Source organism: Lottia gigantea, assembly GCF_000327385.1.
Source record: "Lottia gigantea unplaced genomic scaffold LOTGIsca_84, whole genome shotgun sequence".
NCBI lineage: Eukaryota > Metazoa > Mollusca > Gastropoda > Lottiidae > Lottia > Lottia gigantea.
Window position 1 is genome coordinate 451,486 of NW_008710779.1, and position 26,640 is coordinate 478,125.

General features: G+C 30.3%; 1 protein-coding gene across 1 annotated transcript in view; it reads right to left on the reverse strand.

The window, feature by feature from the left end:
• The window catches only part of LOTGIDRAFT_169302 (hypothetical protein), a gene marked incomplete at both ends in the record, with an annotated part of 75,134 nt that overhangs the window by 9,597 nt on the left and 38,897 nt on the right, over positions 1–26,640 (reverse strand). The window contains 20 exons of the mRNA XM_009067620.1: positions 243–373; positions 967–1,101; positions 1,536–1,657; positions 2,307–2,427; positions 2,826–2,982; positions 3,788–3,942; positions 5,863–6,052; positions 6,833–6,987; positions 7,285–7,496; positions 9,117–9,240; positions 9,850–10,019; positions 10,596–10,812; positions 11,282–11,443; positions 11,895–12,044; positions 12,465–12,609; positions 14,996–15,171; positions 15,722–15,854; positions 17,998–18,000; positions 18,042–18,214; positions 18,867–19,196. Coding sequence (XP_009065868.1) covers positions 243–373; positions 967–1,101; positions 1,536–1,657; positions 2,307–2,427; positions 2,826–2,982; positions 3,788–3,942; positions 5,863–6,052; positions 6,833–6,987; positions 7,285–7,496; positions 9,117–9,240; positions 9,850–10,019; positions 10,596–10,812; positions 11,282–11,443; positions 11,895–12,044; positions 12,465–12,609; positions 14,996–15,171; positions 15,722–15,854; positions 17,998–18,000; positions 18,042–18,214; positions 18,867–19,196 — 3,161 coding nt within the window. The remainder of the gene's footprint in view (positions 1–242; positions 374–966; positions 1,102–1,535; positions 1,658–2,306; positions 2,428–2,825; positions 2,983–3,787; positions 3,943–5,862; positions 6,053–6,832; positions 6,988–7,284; positions 7,497–9,116; positions 9,241–9,849; positions 10,020–10,595; positions 10,813–11,281; positions 11,444–11,894; positions 12,045–12,464; positions 12,610–14,995; positions 15,172–15,721; positions 15,855–17,997; positions 18,001–18,041; positions 18,215–18,866; positions 19,197–26,640) is intronic.

The window sequence follows — 26,640 nt, forward strand, 5'->3', positions numbered from 1 at the left end:
TGAAATTCTTTACATATAATCATTGTGATGCTAATTTTAGTAACAACTCTGATATATGCTATCCTATATAAGTTTCCAATCTCCATTGAAAAAATGGCCTTAACTACAGGTTTTTAGCCTTTTTTTCGAATAGTGACAAATGGCATTTTGACACATTCTTGATCTCAGCTCTTCATTTTATATTTCTACTATTTGTATATTTTATGTTCAAAAAAAAAAAAAAAGTTTGGTATCACCGTTACCTTGTAGCTAAATCTTCCATTCTTCTAACATTAACATGTGATAATACAACTTCACTAGATTGTAATTCATTACCTAAATCATTTAAATTATCAACTTCACCTTGTAGTGGTACAATTTGTTGTTGAAAACTCTGAAAACAAAATTTGACAAATGTAGATTTACAGCAGGACAGTTGATAATGAGCAGTGGTTCACAAACTTTTTCCAGCCCTCAATACCTCAGATCAATCATTTAACCACCTCAAACTCCATAAATAATGGGAATTCAACATTTTTTCTAATTTCTAATTCAAGTTAATAAAAAAACCCAGGTTTATAGCTCTATGTTAGTGGCTCTTTAATGTCCATCAGTTGAAAAAAATGCATTACAAGTCATGAAACCATATAAATCCCAAAAGATAAATTCTTCTCTTACAACAGTTGACCACACCCCTGACGCCCTAATCCCACACCCTTAGGGTGAAAACACCTCAGGTAGGGAGCTAAGGATATAGAGTGACTATAAAAGTATAATAACTATATGACTAACCATCACTTCAAAATGGAAGCTGGTGTTAATTCATGGGGTATATTTCATTTTAAAATATATTCCTCATATCACTGTCATTAGGAATTAGAAATAAAACTAGTGAATATTGTTTGAAAAATGGAATAACCCACAGAAAATATACAAAACACAAAAACTTGAGTTTGAGATATTTTTCTTTGAAGTTTAGATACTCACTTTTACATTGTCAATCTCAGTTTTTAAATTTTCTATAATAATATCACCAACTGGTTGCCAATTAGTTTTCTTGCTTTCAGCCTCTTTTAAATGATCATCTAGATCATCCATACTATCGTGAAACACGCTCATTTTCTGTAATAAGAAATATGTCATCCATAATTTAAGAGTGTTCACATACAGTAACCTTCATTTCAAGTAGTTGAAACAAGAAACTTTCAAATTATAGAATTAATTGCATACATACCGAGTTCCATAAAAATTATTTGAAAACCTTAGATGAGTCGTCATTTTAACATTCAAATGCAGACAATTCTGGACACAGATGGATTTGAAGGCTCAAATTTTGACAGTGAACTGTGAACACTATTACTGATTGGCTCAGCTAAAAAATTCCAGTTTCTGAGACTAAAGTATGATTGGTCATTGTCCCTTTAAGTTACTGAGCAAGCACTGAACTCTAGACCAGAAAATATAAAACAATGGCCTACTAGTGTCAAAAACATTAACTTATACATGTACACTGGGTAAAAATCTGAGCATTATACAAGCAAATATACGGTATTCACCTCATGTACTTCTTCTAATTTACTCTGCCATTTTCTACTGTTATCATTAATATCTTTCCATTTCTGATCTAATGTTTTAACTTTCTCACACATCTTATTTAATATAAAACTTTTCTCATCATCTACAACACAAAACATTAAAATTTCACAAAAGATCTTTTTGAACCATCTGTGAGTACACCCATGTGATTAAAGGTAAACAACTATATTTTACAAGGATAACAACTTGGGTTCACAATTAAGGATCCTTTCTACCAACTGGTCCTTGACCAAACCTTTTGGCATTGATCTTTCCTGGATTATCTGTATCCATTTACAGCTGGGTCGAGTGGAATAATGAGTTATATTTGTTCAATGTAACTCAGCAAATGATGTCATGTAAACAGCCAACACTCTAACCAACTGTATAAGAGAACCTCACAGAATCTATATGAGCAAAATTTTGGAAAATAATTACTATTAGAACAAATGAATAAATAAAAATATAATCATGGATACATACTTTTAGAATATCTATTACTTTTCAACGTTTCAATGTTGTTCTAACACTATTCATATCAAACCCTTTCTTATTGATTTTCACTTTAAAACCTGCTAATCCACTGCTTCTTTTGAGAATACTCTTATACTCTCACTCAAACACTGTCTTCAGGAATATCATTATCACCACATTGAAACGTTGGAAGATAGAAAATATTCTAGAAGCATCGATCCATAATTTGAAGTTTTCGATTGTAAGATATTTGAAATAAAGTATTGATAATTACTCACCATTATCATTGATCTTAGATTGATTACGATTACCAGTAAATTCTTCAGATAGATAAAATCTTCCGGTTTCTAATATCTGTTTAACAACATGTTTCTTTAATTCTAATTTCTCCAATAATTTCTGAAAACAATCAGTTATAATTCTGTGAAAATATGAAATAGGATATCATTTTTACTACTCTAATATAAGATCTAAAAGACAGAAAGGTTTAAAATGGGTGGAGCAGTGGTTCCCATCCTTTTTCAGCCTTCACACCCGTGGAGCAATCACCTGGAACTTTCACACCCCCAAAATTTGTTTCATCCAAATTTTCCGCATGTGTTGATGATGTGAGATGCTCTCTCAACTCAAAACAAATTCTTCTCCTACACCAGTTGGCCACACCTCTGACACCCTAGTGCCACACCCCCAGGGGGTCAAAACACCCCAAGTTGGGAACCAGGTGCTTAAAACTAACAAGAATTGTGTTTAACTGAATGAATGACACCAGTATAAATGTAGCTAAGATCAATCTGTACCTGGTTTTCAGCTAACTGTCGTTGTACACTAGTAAGATCACCTCCTACTGGTTGTTGTTGGTTTAATTCCTCCTGTCTCTGATCTATCCAGGTTATTAAGTCTTCCTGTGTACGTACTAAATGTGCCCATTGTTCAGCACTACTCTCTAAACGATTTCTATATAAATAGACAAATTTACAATTTCTATATATGTAGATACACAAAGTTACAATTTCTATATCTACAATTCTATATCAAATAGACAAATTTACAATTTCTATATCAAATAGACAAATTTACATTTCTATATCAAATAGACAAATTTACATTTCTATATCAAATAGACAAATTTACAATTTCTATATCAAATAGACAAATTTACATTTCTATATCAAATAGACAAATTTACAATTTCTATATCAAATAGACAAATTTACAATTTCTATATCTAATAGACAAATTTACAATTTCTATATCTAATAGACAAATTTACAATGTCTGTATTAAAGTCACTTTAACTTAGAACTTACTAAAACAATAATTTACAATTTCTATATCTAATAGACAAATTTACAATTTCTATATCTAATAGACAAATTTACAATTTCTGTATTAAAGTCACTTTAACTTAGAAGTTACTAAAACCGATAATTATTGAATTTGTTTCAAGTCATTTTCACCTCTTTTAATGACAAGCTCGTGATAAAATCAACAGCTAAAGAGCAGTGCTATTCACCTTAATAAAGAGTCAGTTGACTTCAATCAACAATAATCCCTCTTATTATTCGAGAATTATAAGACTAATACAATGGAGTAGGTTATAACTAAATAACCATTATAAATAATCAAGTAAAAGCCTGAAAATGTCTTGTATTTAAAAAAGAATATTGACAGTACTGGTACAACTACTGTAACTTTTATATTGAATAGAAACCATAAAAAAGTTTCTGAAATTTAATTTTAATTGTTGTATTAGAATTACCTGATTTCCAGTGATTTAGTTAATACAGCTAGCCATCTTTTATTAATATTATCTAAATCAGTTGACATAGTAGATGTTCTATTATCAGTTATATTACCATTACTATTTAATGATTCATATACACTCTGATGACAATCAACTTCTGTTTGTAAATCCTACAATATATATAACCTATACATACTCAAAACAGTCTAGGCCCTACTTTTAGAAACCTTAAATAAGATAAAATAGGTTTCTGATGTAGATAGTTGAATAGTTCAGATTGCAGTGAGTTTGGTTGTTATCATACAACACCTATGCATGTGGAAGTATAAACATGTGGAAGTATAAACATGTGAAAGTATAAACATGTGGATGTATAACCATGTGAAAGTGTGGGCATTATGATTTTATATCTCCCTTAAAGATATACCACAGAATATAGGAAAAAAAACATTAACTGGCACACAATATCAAGCAAATAGAGATATATTCAAACAGAGATATACATCTGATTTAACATTGCATCACATCTATTTATAGTAACTGCATTGCAAATTGACCCTTTGATGTATCAAATTCCTAAATTAGTATAATTTCTCATAAGAATGCAATAGACATAATGATATGCATTGGATAAACATATCTACATTGTAATGACCAAATCGTGAAAAAGATTCTTAGGTTTAACAGCTTTATGTTTATAAAGATTATTCATGCATATAGCAAGTTGACCTCAAGCTGAACCCTTTCTTTATAATGTTTAATCAATAGACTCTCTTTATAATGGTCAAATCATTCAACCATAACAAGTATTAGATATCTTAAAGGGACAGTTGCTCCATTTTTTTCTTTTGAGCAATCACACATTTTAGCTAATCAGTAATAGTGTTCAAAGCTCACTGTTGAAATTTGAGCCTTCAAATCCACGTGTGTAAAGAATTATCCGCATTTGAATGTTAAAATGACGACTCATCAATTTAAGATACTCTGTGATATGTAGAAAAGACATAGCGAGTAAAATTCCTAGTTTGAAATATTTTTACAGGAATTATGCTATTTTCGTACATTTTTAGTACTTCTGAAGACTAATTACATATATAAGACCCAAATCAATCCCCCAAAATGGTGCAACTGTCCCTTTAATACATTAGACCATTATAATCTCAAGTGTATTTGTGTGAGATATGAATATTGTTTCTTTTTCCCTTATTTTACAATGACATTCAGTTAAGATCGAATCAAATGTATATGAGTCTGCCTTTGTCAAGCTTTACAATTGAGTATCACTCTTCTGTGTTCTTAACAGCTGAGGATTGTGCATACAACTGGCCAGTTTCTATTCTAATCATTTATGTGCATATTTTGGTCAAAGGTTTTTTTTTATAATGGTCTCACAAAGATCTGAGTGCATTTCAAAGTGTTAACATTAACAGTCAGGGTAGAATGACAAGTTATTGAAGCTATACAAGTCAAACCTACATTGTATTCATAAACACCTTTAGTATCTCAAAATATTGAACACTGCTTGTATTTACATTTTGAGCATGAGGTGCATCATTCAAAGATTTCATTGTAAATTTCTAATACATTCGAAGCTCTTTGACATAAAATTCTAAAAAGTTTGGAATTATTTTTCAATGACAATGTATAAGTTTATAAAACTGAGAATGAATCAGATTTATTCTAGAACATGAATAAGTAAGAATGCCATACAAAAATTGGCCAAAATTGAAAAGTGTCACAGGTTATAATTTGATGCTTTTCACCAATAACCACTATTCGCAAGCATTTGACGTACATGTTCAAAATTTTATGTGACTTTCATAAAGATAAATAAAAATCTACATCATAGTACTGAATCACATCCTTAAAAGGGATTTTAAATAGGTTTCCTAAAATTGTTATGTGTATTGGAGATAATATCATCGATCATTTTAATTTTCAGTCTGATGTGGCTCTTGCAATTCCAATAAAACTAAGACTTTTATGACCTCACAAAGGCCCGGAGATATTAATAGCAGCTTTTGCAATAGACAAACATAAAAAGTCCAGAAATAACCTCATTACAATCCCTTTAAAATTCTTTTACTTACACGAAACTGTTCTAAGTATTCTTTACATAATTCTTCATTCTGTAAAACTTCACTCTTTTCAGTTTCTTTTGATAAACTTTCAAAACTTTTCTCTACTCCCTTCATCCATGAATTAAATTCTTGTAAACTTGTATCAAAATGTTGTAGAGAGTTTCTGTTATTTTGTAATAATTTCCATACATTATTGAGTCTATAATATACCAAATAAATATGTTAATGCCTATAGGCATACATACATAAAATCATTAGTACAACGTTATAAACAAAAGTTTGTGGACTTGTATAGCTATTTTAACAATTAATTTGCTTTTGGGCGTTTTCACTCTTCAGATATTCCAGAAGTCCTTATCTGTATTTTCCTCTCTCTTATGTTTATTTTGAAAGATAAAAAAAAATTGCAGTTTAACTGTTCAATTTTTATTATTCTAAATCATGTTTTTGCTATGTGTCTGAGAAACGAGTTTTCTATCTACAGTCTCAGACAGATAATTTTGCTGGATAATCGCCTGGATAGGATCAGAGAGATGTACCATTTTTACAGAAAACAGCACAAGCAGGTTCAAGTGGCAGAAACTGAATGGAGATTGAACTTAAAAAGGTGTTGATATATATTTTCCTAACAGTTTATCTAAAGGCCAGACTGGCATCAATCATTAGGATTTTCAAGTCATGCCTCCCATGACAATGGAATTTTTTTCTCTGACTAACAAGCCATCAATCGTATCGTATCGTATCGTATCGTATCGTATCGTATCGTATCGTATCGTATCGTATCGTATCGTATCGTATCGTATCCTATCCTATCATATCATAATATTATCATATCATATAATATTATCATATCATATCATATCATATCATATAATATTATCATATCATAATCGTATCATATATCATATCACATATCACTTTATAATTTTCAGATGGAAAATAGGTCATGTAGTTTTATATTAAAGACCAGCAAGAATACCTGTTTAATAGAGTAGCCCATCTATTTGTTAATCTTTCTTTCTGTAATGTTATTTGTCTGGTATCATCTGTACTATAATCTTCTATTAATTTAGTAGCTAAATGTTGTAAATTTTCTAATGATGCATTCTGTTGGTTTACTTCATCTTGCATTCTCTATTAAAACATAAACATCATTGGGTTTTATATATGTGTCAGAAAACACCATAATTCAATTTTTCAAAACTTTTCTTGGGAAGAACACTCTCAGACATTCCAAGGGAGGCTTGCGTCAATGGCGCTTCCACAGAGTCAGTCTGCCACTATTTGCACCCCCAGTCTCAAGAGGCTGGCGCCGCAAGTGATCACAGAGTAGTTTCAACCAAAAGGAGTGTTATTATCAACATTGAGGACATTTCTTTTTAACAGCTGAAACAGTTCAATCTCTGCCCTTAGATACAGGTAAAAATTTACCTTATGTTTTTGAAGAAGTTGGTCGACCTTTTCAGCAGTTTGAGGTTGAAATGGATGACTATCTAAATCTTCTTCAACCCCAGATAACCAGCGTTCAAACTCAGCATAACTTTCATCAAACTGTCTACATTCTAATAACATATCATCTAACTGTGTTTTACGTTTCTTTGTTTGATAAACACCATTACTACATTGTGATAACAACTTGTTTACTGCAAAATATAATTAATACGATTTAATAATAACTTGTTTACTGTAAAATATAATTATTACAATTCAATAACAACTTGTCTACTGTAAAATATAATTATTACAATTTAATAACAACTTGTCTACTGCAAAAAATAATTATTACAATTCAATAATAGCTTGTTTACTGTAAAATATAATTATTACAATTTAATAACAACTTGTCTACTGCAAAAAATAATTATTACAATTCAATAATAACTTGTTTACTGCAAAATATAATTATTACAATAAAATAATAACTTGTTTAATGTAAACTATAATTAATACAATTTAATAGTAACTTGTTTAATGTAAAATATAATTATTACGATCTAACAACTTGTTTACTCTAAAATATAATTAATACGATTCAATAACAACTTGTTTACTGCAAAATATAATTATTACATTTCAATAACAACATGTTTACTGTAAAATACTATTATTACAATTTAATAACAACTTGTTTAATGTAAAATATCATTATTACGATTCAATATTAACTTGTTTATTGCAAAATATAATTATTATTATTTAATAATTACTTGTTTACTGTAAAATATAATTAATTAATTTAATAATAGCTTGTTTACTTCAAAATGTAATTATAACAATTTAATAACAACTTGTTTACTTCAAAATATAATTATTACTATTTAATAATTACTTGTTTACTGTAAAATACTATTATTACAATTTCATAACAACTTGTTTAATGTAAAATATCATTATTACGATTCAATATTAACTTGTTTACTGTAAAATATAATTAATTTAATTTAATAATAGCTTGTTTACTTCAAAATGTAATTATTACAATTCAATAATAATTTGTTTAGTTTACTTTTACAATTTAATGATAACTTGTTCACTGCAAAATATAATTATTACTATTTAATAATTACTTGTTTACTGTAAAATATAATTAATTTAATTTAATAATAACTTGTTTACTTCAAAATGTAATTATTACAATTCAATAATAACTTGTTTACTGTAAAATATAATTATTACAATTTAATAACAACTTGTTTACTGCAAAATATAATTATTACAATTCGACAATAATTTGTTAAGTTTACTTTTACAATTTAATGATAACTTGTTCACTGCAAAATAGAATTAATACAATTTTATAATAACTTGTTTAGTTCAGTTTACGGCAAAATTATTACAATTTAATGATAACTTGTTTTCTGCAAAATATAATAATAAAATTTCAATTACAACTTGTTTACTCTAAAATATTTTTATTACATTTCAATAATAACTTGTTCTCTGTAAAATATTATTACAATTTTATAACAACTTGTTTACTGTAAATTACAATTAATAATTAATTAAAACAATGTAATCAATACTTGTTGACTGTAAATTACAACATTAACCCCATAATTCACATTATTAATTATTTGTTATAACTTGTTAACATACACTTTTGAGAAAGGCCAGATTGTATATTATTATGTAATAATAAACTTGTTTGATTCTAGTTATTTTTGTTAACTACTAATCATTTGTAATAATAACCTGTTTAATCATCATTTTAACAGAACATAATTTTATGGTATATCACTTTATATCAATTACTTGGTGCATACCTTTATCTGTTAAATTACTCTTTTCTTTTTCAAGTTCTTTTTTAGAACTGGTACTCAACTGTTGTACTTTATCATTCAACTGTTCTATTTGTGTACAGCGATTTTCTACATCCATCAATATTGACTGAAAATTGAAAAAAAAAACAAAGTCAAATTAATTAAACACTTATAACAGGTAATCAAGAGATTATCAGATTATCGGGATGGTAATCAAGTTATTGTAATACCAAGTAGTGATTGCTGGCTATATATTTCATTAGAGAGTTGTTATTAACTTTTGCATTTGACAGCCATTGAATGCCATGTAATGGCTAACCTACACTTGATGTCCGATAGAGTATATTGACTGTTGGTCATTTGAGCCGCCCTGGCAAATAGAGCCAAATCAACAGCCTTGGTCAAACAATTTTCAACTTTATTAACTTTCTACCAAAGACCCCCTATTCCTCATCCTAATATTGATTACACTACAGGAATTTGACAAAACTAGATGAATCTTAATCAAATTGCTGTGATTGGAATAATAGGTTGTAACATTGCAGTGAAGCAATGCTACGAAAACACAGGCATAGGCATATAAGCATAACCTCCAGAGGGTAATGGGCTCAATCCAACTACCATCTACTACGACTATCAACAACTACCTAGTTATGATATCAGCAAGGTCAACTTGTCATCTACCAACCAACTAGCCAAGTGTAATGGCCGTTTGAAAAGAAAGAAAATCGAATACCTTCTGTTTAACAATGGTTTGTTCTATATCTCTGACATCACCAACAGTAACTTTCTGTGATTTATGCATTCTATCTAATAATGTTAACCAGTCTCTCTGTTCATCTATATTTTCTTCTATCTCACACCAAACTGATGTAGATTTGGGTTTATTTACGGTCTTTTGTGTTTCTGTAAAGACATGAAATGTGTTCAATGTTTCACTTTTCTTCACATTTTATTGTCTGAAGATAGTCAACATCAGGTAGTTTTTTTTCAACCTTTTTCTTTCTTTTAACCCTTTCATGATCCTTGATCGATTGCATTATCCCCCCTCTCATAAATCCTTACTATTCTGTGATTCTATCTTAGGTTCACCCTGCAATCATTTTCATGTCAGAAAATATAGCTTGACTGAATAGAACAAGTTGAATTTTAATTTTTCGCAAATTCTACGCTGGACTACAAAATGCCTCATTACCCCAGAAAAATTTCCAAAATACCCCCTTGGTTGAACACCTGGATTGAATTTACTTTTGCTCTAAAAGGACACTGTTATTTTTTATGGCCCAGGATATTGTAAAATCAATGCATTTCCATATAATTTTTGCAGGTCCTGTTAATATATAAATATTTAACTATTTAACTATATGCAAAATAAGACGTTACCATGGCAAAAACTGCTAATAATGTCTAAGAACCTTAGCTATGTCATTTAAGGCTCAGTTTCAGTGGACCTGAAACCCTTAAAAATTAATAAATATTTACCTGAGGTGGTTTTTTCTATAATCTTCTCCTCTACAGGTTTTATTTTAGATCTAAGATGAGTAATTTTAGCCCAGTCTTTAAGAAGAGCTTCATATTGAGTAACTATAGTTTGTGGTATTTCTATTTTCTGGTGTTGACATTCAGATACATATTGTTGATATGCTTCTTTTACACTGTTCACATTAACTTGACCAGCTGCTAATGTTTCATCAATATTCTACAAACAAATCCACATAGTTTAATAAGCTTAATAAGCCTTTGCAAAAACCTAACAAAAGATGATCTTAATGGTTTGTAAACTGAATTACTTTTCGTATACCATATAATTGTGAAGATAATGCGCATCCTTCTGACCCTAAAGTGAATTTGAAAAAAAATCCATGTCACTATAAATAATACTGTCCAAACAAAAAAGGAACATTGTGCATAAAACTGACACCGTAATAGAGAGAGACAATATCACATATTCAACGACTCTACCTTACTCAGGCTACACAAGATAAAATCCAGATTTGATGATATACAGTAATCTAATTGAACAAAACTAAATTTATAATCAATTTCAGTCATTGACCAATAAAATGACTGGTAAACTTAAATCATCTCAGTCAAATTGTTGAGAATAAGGCCCAAAAAATAAACAAAAGCATTATTCATAATATTTTTTCCTTTTTTAACTAACTAACCTGTAAATTATATTTATTAATATTTTGTTTATCATCAGTTTGTAATCTTTCTAATATTTCATTCATCCATTTTCTCAAATCATCAGTTTGACTCTTATATTCTTTCAATCTTTTTAAATATGTTTGTATAGCACCAATAGAGTTGGGTATTTCACTTCGTACCTATAACATATATTTAATATATAGATCTTTACATCCAGCTGAATATTTATCATGGCATGTCTAAATAATTACAGTGTAATTTGAATGTATGAAAGGAAATGACAACAATTAAATGGTGGTAGGTGTCCAAATAATGTTCTTATCAGCTGAATTCTTTTACAATTTACCTGTATCACTTTCCAAAATAAAAATGTTATTTTCAAGTTCATCTATAAATGACTAAATCAAATTGCTTTTAAGTGACTTCAGTTTCCAGTTTCCCAGATACATCAATATGCTTTTTTTTTATTGAATTGCAGACAAACCAAAAGTCGGATTTTCATTTTAAAAGTCGATAGAGTTAGGTGGAATTAATGTCTTTCTGGCAATAAAATGCATGTTTTGTAGCAATATAAAATGTATATTATATTATACTGAAAACAATTCACAAATTTAAAAAAAAAATCTGTACCTTGCCCCATCTTGAATTAAGGTTTTCAATATCTTTACCAATATTCTCTTTATCTTGTGTAGTTAAACATTCTTCTTTTAACATTTTCTTAGCACTCTTATTAATAGTTACTATAGATTCTTCTTTAGACTTGATCTCTTCTTCTCGATCCTTAAATGTAAAACGAGAAAACAAAATGAATGGAGTTTTATTTCCTACTTTTCTGCTTTTTCCATGTTCCTAAAATGTAAACAGTAATCATTGTAATTGCTGTTTATCAATGTCATCCATTATAGTATGTAACTACAGGTACTTTTTGGGTTTAGAAATATCTTCCAGGTCTTTTTATGATGGTCAAGATAATTATCATCATTAGTATTAAACAATACATGCAGAATGACTTACACATGCCTAATTAATAAAAAGCTATACTCAGTCTCAGTCCAAATTCTGGTATGTTCTTATAATCCTTTATGATGTCAATCGTTTTGATATTTCTTCAATTTATTGCAAACCCTAAGCCAGATTTCCATCATGAAATATGATACTAATTCATGTTTGGCAATGATCTAAAAAATTCTAATCACTGACCTTTATTTTTTCTAAAAGATCTTCTAAATATTGTGATTCTGGACGGAGGGTAGAACTGAGAACATTTTCTGTTTCATCAATCCAAAAAAATAATTCATCCATTTCTTCTGTAAATTCATTGGATTTCACACTATCTTCTTCTAATCTAAAACAATATACAATTCAATAATAATATACAACTAAATAACAATATACAATACAATTAAATAACAATATACAATACAATTAAATAACAATATACAATACAATTAAATATTAATATACAATATACAATTTAATATTTAATGACAATATACAATTTAATAACAATTATATAACAATATACAATAATGATAAAAGAATATTAGAATAATGCTTCATACATTACTTCCTAATTACTTCAGTAATCATAAAACAGAATCATAACAACACAGTTCAGGTTCTGCTTAAAGGGATTGTTAAGAGGTTTTCTACATTTTTTATGTGTATCGGGGACACCAAATGCATCAATTTACACCTTTAAGACCTCTGTGGTTCCACTAAAACTATGAGGTTGATGATGTCACTAATCGCAAAATATGATCACATGAGGACTTCACGATAAGTGACATCATAAAACACTTAATTTTAGTGAAATTGCAGGATACATAGATGTCTAATTGAAAATTAAAATGGTGTAAATTGATGAATTCAGTGTCCTTAATACACATAAAAAATGTATAAATCCTCTTTACAATCCCTTTAAATATATGTCTATTTATCTTATGAAAAGAGATAGGCCTTGAACTGGATAGGTTGTCTAGACACTTAGAACTTGAAGTTATATTCATAAAATATGGTGTCCACATAAAAATCTCACAGAATTATTTTCTACAATCTATGATCGATTTGTTGTTTTCTTTAAAAGATTATTTTATTCTGCATTAAGGACATATTGATTTTTGTCCAGTACAAGATATGACTAAGGCATTAATATCTCATAATTGCAATTTAATATGGACAAATAATTATCAGGAACTTAACCTTCATGCAATAAGATTAGCATCACAATAGACAAGTTGCATTGGTTAAATTCATTTACAAATCAAACCAATTTCTTCACTTACAAGTGATATATCAAATAGCAATATGCAAGATTTTCATTATACAAAAGTTCTACGTGTAAATTACATGTGAAAATATTCCTAATGTATGCTATTTATATCTATGTATCTACTTGATCTAACTGAATTTATCTTAAAAGGGTTAATTAAAAACGGAGAGTATTGATTGTTAATTAAGCAGTTTGACCAAGTTTTATTGTCTGGCTTTATAATGGGTGGATATATTTCTCTACAATTAGGCTTTTATTTCACTTAAATCCATACAGTTGACAGACATGACTGGCAAATAAAAATATATCAAAAGTCCTGATTAGGAAGAAGCCAGTCATGTTTCACTAAAACTCTAAAATATTCCACTATTATTCCTCTGAAGAATCACTGGCCTAGGTCACAAGTAGAAAACATAAGTTTTACATATTATGTAAATAAACCACTACTAATTGATATACAAGATGGCAACATGTAAAGAAAGTTATATATATAACTTCTGATTGAAATTATACAATACTTACAAATGATAATAAAACATATAAAGATGCAATTGTTTCAGAAAATTAAAGGGACAGTCTGATTGTACAGTAAAACCTGCATTAAGAGACCACTCAAGGGATGAATCCAAAGCGGTCTCTTAATGAAGGTAGTTTCGACAATTTATGTGCTCAAATTAATGAAAACTACACACTTAACAAAATCGAGAGATATGTGTCCTGAACATTATCTGAAATTTCTAACTAAAGATATCATACAGTTAATTTCATAAAGCAAAAAATATTTCATAAACTTTTTTAGTTCGCAAAATAACTGCCAAATTGTAGAGAGATATATCTCCTACTCATTCTGTAGGTTTGAATTAAAACTATCAAGCTGTTAATGCCCATTATCAAATCTAGTCTAAACTGATTAATTAACAATTAGTACTCTCCGTTTTTAATTATCAATGAAAAACAAATTCAGGTTTATCAAGTGTATACATAGAAGTAACTTGCATATTTTAAACATCATTTCATGTGGAATCTACGATGTTTTACAGGGACAGTTTCACTATTTTGGGGAGTTGATTTGAGTCTTGAATATATGTAAATAGTCTTTAGAAGTACTAGAAATGTACGAAAATTAAAAAAATTCTTAAAAATATCTCAAACTAGGAATTTCTGTCTTTTCTACATGGCAGAGTCGTCTTTTTAACATTCATACGCAGATAATTCTTGGAACACATGGATTTGAAGGTTGTTTGAGCTGTAAACATAACTAAACGATTGGTCAAACAGATAGAGAACCTATCCAATAGATGCTGAAAATTGTGCACATTGCCCCTTTAATGGAATGAGAAGTAGTCAGCCATGGACAAGTAATTTACTGAGATTTTTTTATTTAAGAGAATAGAGAAAAACAGATGTCTGACTAGAATGATTATTTTGACTGTACCAGACCTGTCAGTACATTATTTACCTTTGACTCACGGTTTCTGTACAAATCTTCTTCCATTTCTCGTTAATTTCTTGTAGTTTGTGTTGTATTAATTGGTTACTGGTATCTAGTGTAACCGTCTGGTTCATGATATCGTTACCTATTGCATTGATACTCTCTATCTTGGCTTGTTGATTACTTATATCTTCTTCTATTGGCTATATATAAACATTGAACAATTCAATTAGCTTTACATTTCAACTTGTCTCTTAAATTCTACCACCAGACCTCTATTTCCTTTACTAAAGGAAACATACCAATTGATTCAATCCATCTTCATAATGTCAAGATTTTACGAACTTAGTCTTATAGCTTGACTGCAATAGCCACCTTTATGTATCACAGAATGCAGGGATTTGATTGGATCTTATGCATGTGAATACAGTCAATCATAGCACTCAATAGACAGCTTGTAAACTTTATGGCGTCTTTTTTACAGACTTTCTGTAGAGGACTCTGATTGGCTGTATTCTCTGGCATACAATCCAACCAAATTGCTGCATTTACAAACTTCCATGATACAAGAATAGCGGCAAAAATTGTATTCATGGTTTAAGACCAATTTCATAATATCTTGACTTTGTGTCTGACTTTGAATTTTTGTGATTTGATCAAGTTTACTTATATGATTTCTGTTTTATTTGGATGGGAAAATGAGATATTGAAAATGATGTTTGAAACTATTCCATATAAGTAACTGAAACTTACTTTTAAATAATTTTCTGCCCTGTTGCCATTATGATTTTCAGATAATTTTTGTTCTGTGTCGTTTAACCAGTTTAATAATGACATAGAATCATTCTGGAATACACCCCATTTTTCCATTACTGTACGCCAATATCTGAAAACAATCGTTAAATATGAACTTTTCTTGGTTTTGAACTATATCATGTCATTCTATCTGTTAATTAAGGTGGCCAATGCGATGTAGAGTTCAACAAAAGGGAAAATGTACCAGGTCAACAGCATATCTGAAATACTATGAATGAAAGTAAAGAAAGAAACAAAAAAGGTTTGTTGCTTGGGAATAATCCAGACCTAACTAAGTCAGTTGATATAATCATCTATCAATCTTGTCTTCTAAAGCAATGCTTCTCAACCTCAGTGAGATCATTCCTTCCTGAAAGAGTTTTTCCAAATCTTTTCCTCCCAAAAATAAATCAGACTTTTTGAAAAAGATTTTTTGTTAAAAATATATTTAACAATTAACCATGAATGGATATAAAATCATACTCCACATATTGAGATAGTTCAATGTGACCCTTGGATTTTTTGTCAGTGGGATGAATGATGTCATTTTCAGTCATAGATCATCTTGTCTCCCATTTCCTTCACGGTCCTACTATTCCTCCCCATTTCCTCCCCTGGCAATAACTCCTCCCCCATGGTCTTCCAATTGCTTCCCTGATGAGAAGCACTGTTCTAAAACTAAAGAGCTAATTCAAAAATAATGTATTATGAACAAGTGTGATGTATCATCAAAATACATACAGTACGGTATATATATTCATCAAAATTTGATATCACACTAACAAGCTGAAAAGGTGTAAGCAAATAAATAATAACCAAACCAAATAAATATCTTATTTGCATATTATTATAGAGCCTACTTTAGGCATACTTTGATTACAATACGGTAATTGATACAATGACAATGTAGGAATTTAAACATTGGTGGTGATGTTTTCTTCTCTATCAACAGAAAGAATCTATTTTGAAATGACTGAAATCAATTTTTTATGCTGACTTAAAATTCAAATAATATAAAATATCGATTTTATAAAATCAGCAGAAAGATATGTCACATTCTACAGAATGCATTTAATAAATAAATTCTTAAGCGTAAAAGATCAATATTTCTTTAAAGATCAGTGATTATTGCGAACAGGAATTAAAAACTCGAGTTTCCTGTGAACCTGAGGAGATAACACTATTTTCCACTTAACACATTAGGTTGCATTGACCATAAAGTAGACTTCTGAACAAAACACATCAAATAACTAAATAATATCCACAAACCATCAAATTATCTCTAGCCATATTTCACAGTATTTCAAATAGATGAGTTGAAAATAGAAACAGTTCACAAATGAAAAAGACAATCAAGAATTTTCAAATAGAATAGCAGATGATATTCCTCTATATTGATTTTCTGCGGAACTGTTCATAATAGTAGTCCTGCAGCAAACCATGGAAAAATCAATATTTCCTCAGACCTAACTATAAAGTCATGACAGTTTCCACTATACACAATACAAGCTGTCTATAGAAATGTCATTATCAATTAAAAATAATGAAATAATTTAGATTAATTAATCAATTAATGATTTATGCTTCTGAGCATTTAAAATTTTACGATAAAATGAGTATAAATTTGTTTTTGACATTATTACTTTTTTTTTTTCGAAGATCAATATCATACTTCATCCAAGCAAAGTGATGCTCAAAATTTTAAAAAATCATATCAAGTTTTAAACTGTTTGTCAATTCAAGAACTAAACACAAAAATTCGACATTTTGTTCAATGCACCAAGATTTAGGAGTTCATATAATATTAATTGACATCTTTTTTTAAAAGGGCAACATCAGCATTTTTATTGGTATGATTGGGGCCCTTAATATAAATATAAGTCTTCAGAAGTACTAGAACTTCAAAAATCGCACAATCCCTTCAAATATACATCAAGCTAGAAATTTCCTTTTCTATTGCTATACTTAATGCACTTCTAAATGACAATGTCACTTAAGAAGCAAACTCTCTAATGTCACAAATGTAACTTTCAAACAAGGATAGTTATGGATTTAAAGCTAACCCCAAATTTTTTATGTTTGTGAACACTATTACTGATTACAGCTAGACAATTCCGTTTCAGAGACTTAGGTACGATTGGTCAAATGGATGGTGAACATCAATATATCTGCATGTGAGAAAATAAACTATACATGGTCAAGAGAGGATAGACCCCAGCAACAAATATACATACCTTCTAAAAAATTTAAATATTTATACATCTGAAATTGTACTTACCCATTAAGTTTCTGGTAAGTACTCAATATTTGTGACTGTTCACGATTAACTAATGGCACCAAATGTAAAATTTGTGTCCTTTCTTCAGGAGTGGCCATTTTCATTGCTTCTGATTTCATTGCTTCTAATTCTTTTATTTTGCTTGATTCTTGGTTTATTTGGCCATTTGTGATCTACAAAGTAAAATTTGGACACAGTTTGTCAAATATGATCTCAACTATTTTCTATATATCCATAATAAGTGAAGTAGTTGTTCTTGTAAACAGTGAAGTCTCAAGAATCGGCTAGGGGTACAAATAGAGGGTAGAATGACTTAATGAAACAACAACTGTCGAAGATTCAAACAGTGGCAGCTCTGCGGAAGCGCATGGGTCCAATCTTCCCATGAAGCATCTAAGAAGGTTCTCCCCAGATTTTTTTTTGAAAAATTGAATCTAATATATGGTGCATCTTGACACACATTTTGGGAAGTCCAAATGCACATGTTCTGTAGACGCACACGACACAAGTTGACCGAGAAAAGAGGTTACTCTTAAGAAAAGCTTCAGAAAGAATCAATACTCCTGCTCATAGTGTCCAACAGATCACTGGGATATTCAGAGGAAGATGAGTATTGTCCTGGTGATAGTATCCAACAGATACAAGATCAGTTGTATATACAGAAGATGTTGGATTGCCAAACAGATACAGAATCACATGGTTATGTAGAGGGGGTGGGGGCACTGATTATATGAGTATTGTCCTGGTGAGAGTTTGTCACATAGTTTCATATATCAATACAAATGGCGACTGATGACATATAAAAAATAAGAAAAACAAAATTACCTTTAAATATTGCTCAACTTGGGTTAGACTAGTATTGCTGCTACCTTCTGAGATTTCCGAAAGTTTTTTCTTCATCTGTTCTTGCTGTAGTTGTACTTGACTGAGTTGGTTAAGGAATTGTGATGAATCTGTGATGTTGGAAGACAATGATGTGGTTTGATAGGAAGTATTTACACTATTGCTATCTAGGGTACGGGAAGACTGGATTAAACTGGTTTGTTGTGGTTTTATATCTGGTTCTTGTGTGGCTTTAAGTCGTAACAATTCTTCTTGACTGGTTTTCACTCCCTCAACATGAAGGTAAACCTTTTTCATTTCTTCATCAAATATCTAAAAAGAAAAAAAATCAATTTGTTACTTGAATTGCAAAATTCTCACATCTTTTTTGTAAAATACAGGGACATCTTGTATAAGGTTTTATAAAAGATATTCTCTTATAAAAGCACTGGCCTAGGTCACAAGTAGGGACTCTGGATTTCAGCACTGGAACACAATTTGATAAGAAAAGAAAACCTGGAATCCAAGAACTCAGAATCAAGATAAAAGGCTTGTAAATTACTTTTCAGGAACTATACAGGTCAAATTCCTATTTTCAAGATTTTTCAAATAAACTATAGAATCAAAGTTAATCTAATTATAAATTATAATAATGGTTTCAAAGTAGTCAATAAAAATTGTTTTTGAAACATTGCCAATTTAAAACCCCTTCCCTGAAATAGACCTAAAGCATCTCAAGTTAAGTCAGTAGCATCTTCACAATGTCAAGCTATAAGAACCTTCGACTCCAATAGCTGCCCTTGTTTATCATGGAAGTCTGTAATTGCAGCGATTTGATTGGTATGACAGCAAATACAGCCAATCAGAGGCGTACACTTAAAGTCTATTTATGAACACTTGAGTCATAATATTTACAGTCTTGAGGTCTCTGATTGGCTGTATTCACTTGCATACAATCCAATCAAATTGCTGCATTCCTTATACAAGAAAGGTGGCTATTGGAGTCAAGGTATAAGCTGAAAGTGAAGATGAGTCAGTGGATGGTTATCCTCTAGTTTATCAAGTGAGTTAGATTTGGTGTGGTGTGGTGTGGTTACTACCACTGTAAAGAAACCTATTGTGTGGTTTTCTGTTTAGTGAAGGTGATTTTACAGCTGTTACCATCATATGGTATTCAGGCATGTTACTGAAATAACATTTTAGTCTGGTCTGGAACTTCTGGCACCTCTCTAACCTAAGGTTCAAGGGTGTCTTAATAATTGTATGGTAAAATTGTTTTGATTTTATATATATTTTGTGATTTTGGATGGTTTATTATTAGAAATATTTAGAACTATAAATGTAATAATTTTCAATATTTGAAGGTTTAAATAGTTTTCAATATTAGGACAGATACATAAGCACTGTTAATATTAGAATTCTATGAAGTGTGGTCTAGGCCTGGACGCGATAAAATCATGTAATATTTACCATTTCAACTACTACAACTAAGAGCGTTTCAGACACAGTTCCATACTAGTAGTAGTGTAAACGATCTGCACATCTTAATGGAACTCTTCATGAAAGAGGTAATAATAGATGTCTTAGTAACCCTTCCTTTGGAAGCCATTTTCTCTACTACAAGAAACTGTGGTTTTGAGGTGTTTGAGGTGTCAAGACACAAGAACAGTTAACGGAACAGATTGCACAGTGTAAAATTATCTGTTCAGTTCTGAAAACTGTTCCTTAACCATCTGACCTCAGCGCTCTGTTCCCGAGTTGTTCTGAGAACAGATTATTTCAGATAGTTTAATTGGGGTTATAGTTTGCAATATTTTAAAGGTTATTGTGATATCAAATTGTTGGATCAAAGGTAACATATAATAGGACTCCTCTTACCTTGATAAATCAAGATGAGAGTAAAGTAACTTGTGCCAATAACTGACTGTCTTAATTACCGTATCTACATGTACAAACAAGTACCAGTAGCACATGGACACCAGTCCGAGAGAGAGAGTCTATTATTGGCTACAGTTAGTATGAAGTGTATGATATTTTATCTACTGTCAGGCTGTTTTACATTAACTTAATGTTCTACCAGTAGTAAACAGAAAATCTACTGTGTCTTTGCAAAGTTTTTCTTCCAAATTATTTTTAGTTTAGTTAATGTATTTCCTTCTATAAGAGAATAATTCCTGCTGCAGTTTGTGTAATTTGATTATGCTTTAAAGGAATACTAATTTTTAATATCAAACTTGGTCAATAAGTATATACATATTCATCAGTTGAAATTACCAGGTGCTATGACTAAAGAATAGAATATCTATAACATTATATATCCATTAAATATGTAATTATTGAAAAAGGATTCTGGTGTATAGTTACAAAACCAGGTAAATCCACTGATAAACAACAACTCATTTTGGCAATGTTTAAAAATATCATTTAATTATGATTACTATGATTACAGGGAAAATGACTGCAGTTAGTAATTATTTGCACCTGTTCTGGATATAAATCTTCAGGACATAGCCAAATGCAGAAAACATACTTAAAGTTGTTGGTTTTACAATGACCTTCATCAACCTTTTCAAATAATTTCATTGATATTTTCATTCACAGTCTTTCGTAGACAGAGACAGTTGCGCAATTTTGAGGGGTTTGAGTCTTGAATATATGTAAATTGTTTCAGAAGTACAAGAAATGTACAAAAATCGCATAATCCCTTCAAAAATATCTCAAAGTTGGAATTTCTTTTTTTTTTCAAATCTTTCTATATATGGCAGTGTCTCAAACTTTTAACCATGGATAATTGAAAGCTCAAATTTCAACTGTGAGCTGTGAACACTATTACTAATTGGCTTAGTATGATTGGTCAAAAGAATTGTGGATCTGTCCCTTTAAAAAGTTCATTCTTTTTAGACAAGAAGTAAATTTTGCTTTTTTCAAAATAAACCCCAGATATTAATTCATGGTAAGGACAATTTGTTTGGAATTTAGAGTATTAATTTCAATATCTGTTTTACATATATTTCAACAAATTGAGATTTCATAAAATAGAATCTAATAAAATGCTGATCTAAGTGTTTGGTTTTGTGTTTATTCTTTTGGTTACTGCACACTTATGAGCTGATGAAATTCTGCCACAAATTGTTGGCATAATGAATACAAACAATTAGTTGTAATGCATTCTGGAGTATGGTTCATTGCCTTACATAACATATTTAGTACTCAAAACTTTTAATTCATGTAACATCATTGACATTGAGTATTTCAGGAAACCAAAATTATATAAAAGAACTAGGACTAGACTAAATTCTTCATCCCAGTGTTCAACATTATATGGGTTTTGGTTAATATTGGCCAAGTTTGGTTTAAATGTTAAATGATTAAAGTCAATAGAAGATGTAATCCTTGTTTTATGAACATTATTTGCTTACAAATTTACAAAAACAATAGTATAACAAGATTACAATGTAATTATAATGGCAACTATGTAAATTGGTGTACACTGCTATTTTGAATTAAACTAAGTTAAAAGTGATTGTAAAGAGGTTTTCAAAAAATTGTATGTGTATCAGGCACACTGAAAGCATCAATTTACACAATTCCAATTTTAGAGCAGATGTCTGTGGTTCCTGTAATTCCACAATGTTTGATGACCTCACTTATCGTGAAATTTGCTTTATCACATAAGGCCCTTCGCGATTAGTGACGTCATCAAACACTTAGTTTTAGTGGAATTAGGAACCACAGACATCAGATTGAAAATTGGAATGGTGCAAATTGATGTTTTGGGTGTGCCCGATACACATAAAATTTTTAGAAAACCTCTTTACAATCTCTTTAAACCCCTGCTAATGTATATAAGAAATTGTAGCAATGGACGGTGGTTATATAAGTACTCAATCTGTAGAGATGATTGATAGACAACATTTGTAAGATATTTTACACTGGTTACACTTCAACATTTTACTTCTCTTTTCTCTACTGGATTATAGTTTAACTTTAACATAAGTTTGAAACGTTTCCAATGTAAAGAAGATAACTATAAGATTGATAGGGAAGAGTGAATAGTAAAATACGCCTAATAGATCACAGAACTGTTTCTTGTTGAGTAAATAATATATCATTTTGTCTTATCAATTAGAAAAATCAAAAAAAGCACAATTTCAATTTATTGTCTTATCTAAAGTTTAATTCATCAAAGTATTTCAGTGTGTTATAAAACAAATTTAATTCGTTAACAATTAGTGGTATTGGCATGATACATCAATGAATACAACATGTTATGATATGTGTATCATACACACTGTACTATCATGTTGTCAGTATGATACATAATACATACAACCACTTTGTCTTACAGGAAAACTCAGTAAATACAACATGTTATGATATGTGTATCATACACACTGTACTATCATGTTGTCAGTATGATACATAATACATACAACCACTTTGTCTTACAGGAAAACTCAGTAAATACAACATGTTATGATATGTGTATCATACACACAGTACTATCATGTTGTCATTGATATACAATACATACAAGAGCTCAGTCTTTCTGGGAAAACTCAGTAAATACAACATGTTATGATATGTGTATCATACATACTGTACTATCATGTTGTCATTGATATACAATACATACAAGTGCTCAGTCTTTCTGGGAAAACTCAGTAAATACAACATGTTATGATATATGTATCATACATACTGTACTATCATGTTGTCAGTATGATAAACAATACATACAAGAGATCAGTCTTTCTGGGAAAACTCAGTAAATACAACATGTTATGATATGTGTATCATACATACTGTACTATCATGTTGTCAGTATGATATACAATACATGCAAGAGCTCAGTCTTTCTGGGAAAACTCAGTAAATACAACATGTTATGATATATGTATCATACACACTGTACTATCATGTTGTCAGTATGATATACAATACATACAAGAGCTCAGCCTTTCTGGGAAAACTCAGTAAATACAACATGTTATGATATATGTATCATACACACTATACTATCATGTTGTCAGTATGATATACAATACATGCAAGAGCTCAGTCTTTCTGGGAAAACTCAGTAAATACAACATGTTATGATATATGTATCATACACACAGTACTATCATGTTGTCAGTTTTATCATCATTTTCATTTCAGAAGATCAAGGATAATGCATTTGCATGTTTATCTTATTGATTTTCGCTGCATATGAATAAGAGATGCCATGTTTTTTTCACTTGTTTACTTTGATTAATGTATTGAGATTTGTTTATGCCCACTGCAATTTTCTCCTTATTGTGATTAATAGAATGTTTCAAGTTGTCAAGAAAAAATAATCTTTAAGTACATAAATTGGTTAAAGAAAGAAACTTTAAGTTTATCTCAATAATATGTATAAGTTGGTTCCCAACCTTTTTCAGCCTTCACACCCCTAGAGCAATCACGTGGCCCAAAAATTTGTTTCATCCACATTTCCAGCATGTGTTGATGTGAGGTGCTCTCTCAATTCCAAATAAATTCTTCTCCTACACCAGTTGGCCACATTCCCCAGATCCTAGTCCAATACCCCCAGGGGTGAAAACACCCCAGGTTGGGAACCAGGGACTTGAATTTAGCAGTATAAATATTATTGAAATAAACTGGAAATTTGTCTCTTTAACCATTTCATGTACTTAATGCTTAATGCTAAATTACACAATGTATCACAGCCCTATTAATACAATATATATTGTAATTTATCAACTAATATCGTGATATAAACTGTATCGTGAAAACTATAGTATTAGCAATGAATACGAATTTTTTAAACCTTTAAGATGTAGGCATACGAACGGTCTTGGTCGGAAACTTTTGCACAGGCAAAAATCTCCTGTCAGTCGTTTTCTACCATGTCGATAATCCTGTGCGGAGCATGCACTAGAAAGGAAAAGGAATCTGATTGGATGATGACGGTCTGTCTTGCAGAAGATAAAACTATCGGAGACAATTATCAATCTTGTTTGATATTATAAATACTGTTGGCGATAATCTTGTCATGGAAGCACAGGCACATGCGAGATTTTACTCAAGACGGCAACAAAAATCTCCGACCAAGACTGCTCGTATGCTGTACTTTAACAGTTCATAGAAACAACAAAACAGACGGATACATTATGTAACTTAAAACACTCAGATCTGCCAATGAACTTTCATTCTTTCAAAGAAAAAAAAATAGTTGTATCTTCAGTTACAAACAATTCTTTGAACTAATCACCATTTCAAAGCTGGAACTAACTAACAATTTTGTATCCAATTACTTCAATAAGATCTTAATCTATCTTTGTGTGTAGTTTTTTTGTGTGAATAGTAGTCTAGAAACACCTCAATTTAGAGCATTCTCCTGTGATCTGAAGATCTTTAAAGGTATGAGAGTCAGTCACAACCCTTACCCTTGATGCTACGAGTAAGGAATTTCTTGATTTGAAAATACCTCAAATTAGCATACATGTCCCTCATTATTGAGTTCAACCAATCAACAAATATGTTACATATTGTGGGCTTCCTTAACCCAAAATTTTTCAAATGAATCAACGACAAATTTTTAAGAAGAAAACAGTTCAGCTGTATGAAGACTGTGATATCATCTTAAACCTTTCAACCTAGAGGTTAACCGGCCACACAATAACACAATATATACCTGAGCGCCTGGTAAACAAGCTGTTATCAAGTGATGTCACACAACTCTAACGAAACAGGACAAGCAGATGAGCACTAGGTCATATATTGGCCTTGCGGTGCCCCTAGAGAGAATTTCATAGGGCAGTTGTGGATCTCGCGAAGGTTACATCCTTGATAAAAAAAAAAGGTTATACAGACTTAAATATATGATAATGAAGACAAATCAAAGAAAAAATATTTACTTTTTTAAGTATCCACATTCCAAAGATTATAATACATCCAATAAAACACAGGAAAGCTAAAGACAGTAATCCAGTTAAAGCTGTAACCATAAAAACTATCTGATCGGACATTTTCAACATTCAATATGTTAACTATCACACACACACACACACAAGTTGTCTGGTAAAATCTAGACTTAATCTTTTCAATACATTTCACATCATTATATATTTTATCTGTTATATAGAGGAACCAATTAATTCCTATATCATCCACTATCACTCTAACATTTCTCTAGTCTTTCATCACTACTACCTATTCAAGGTGTTAGGAATCTAAATTACCACTTTTAATTACTTTTAAGCCACACTTCTAGAAATAGGACATTTCAAACATATAAACTTGGAATCAATTCACAATTAACACAAGAGTTATATCACATAATCTATAAAGCAAGTAGGACTGACGAAAAGACACTAATATATTGAAATATGATGAGATTAGAAGCACCGAATAACATAATCAGATTGGAACAATTCACAATTAGCACACGAGAGCTTATATCACAGAATATATCAAAGCAAGTAGGACTGAAGAAAAGACACTAAAATATCGAAATATGATGAGATTAAGAAGCACCGAATAACATAATCAAGTACACCAGAATTCTGCTACAAAAGTTCTATGAAGTAGAATAATATAGACATCAATTGTATAGATAACCTCTAAAATAAACATCAGCACAATGCTTCTTCATATCAAGGTGTAAGCAAGAGGAATGCCATGATGGCTATGTTTCACACCTGCTACAAGGAGGCAACTGAAAATAGCCACCGAATGGCATTTTTCTTCTCCTAACTCTTGTTTTTATTTCTACCAAGTAGCCTTAGATACT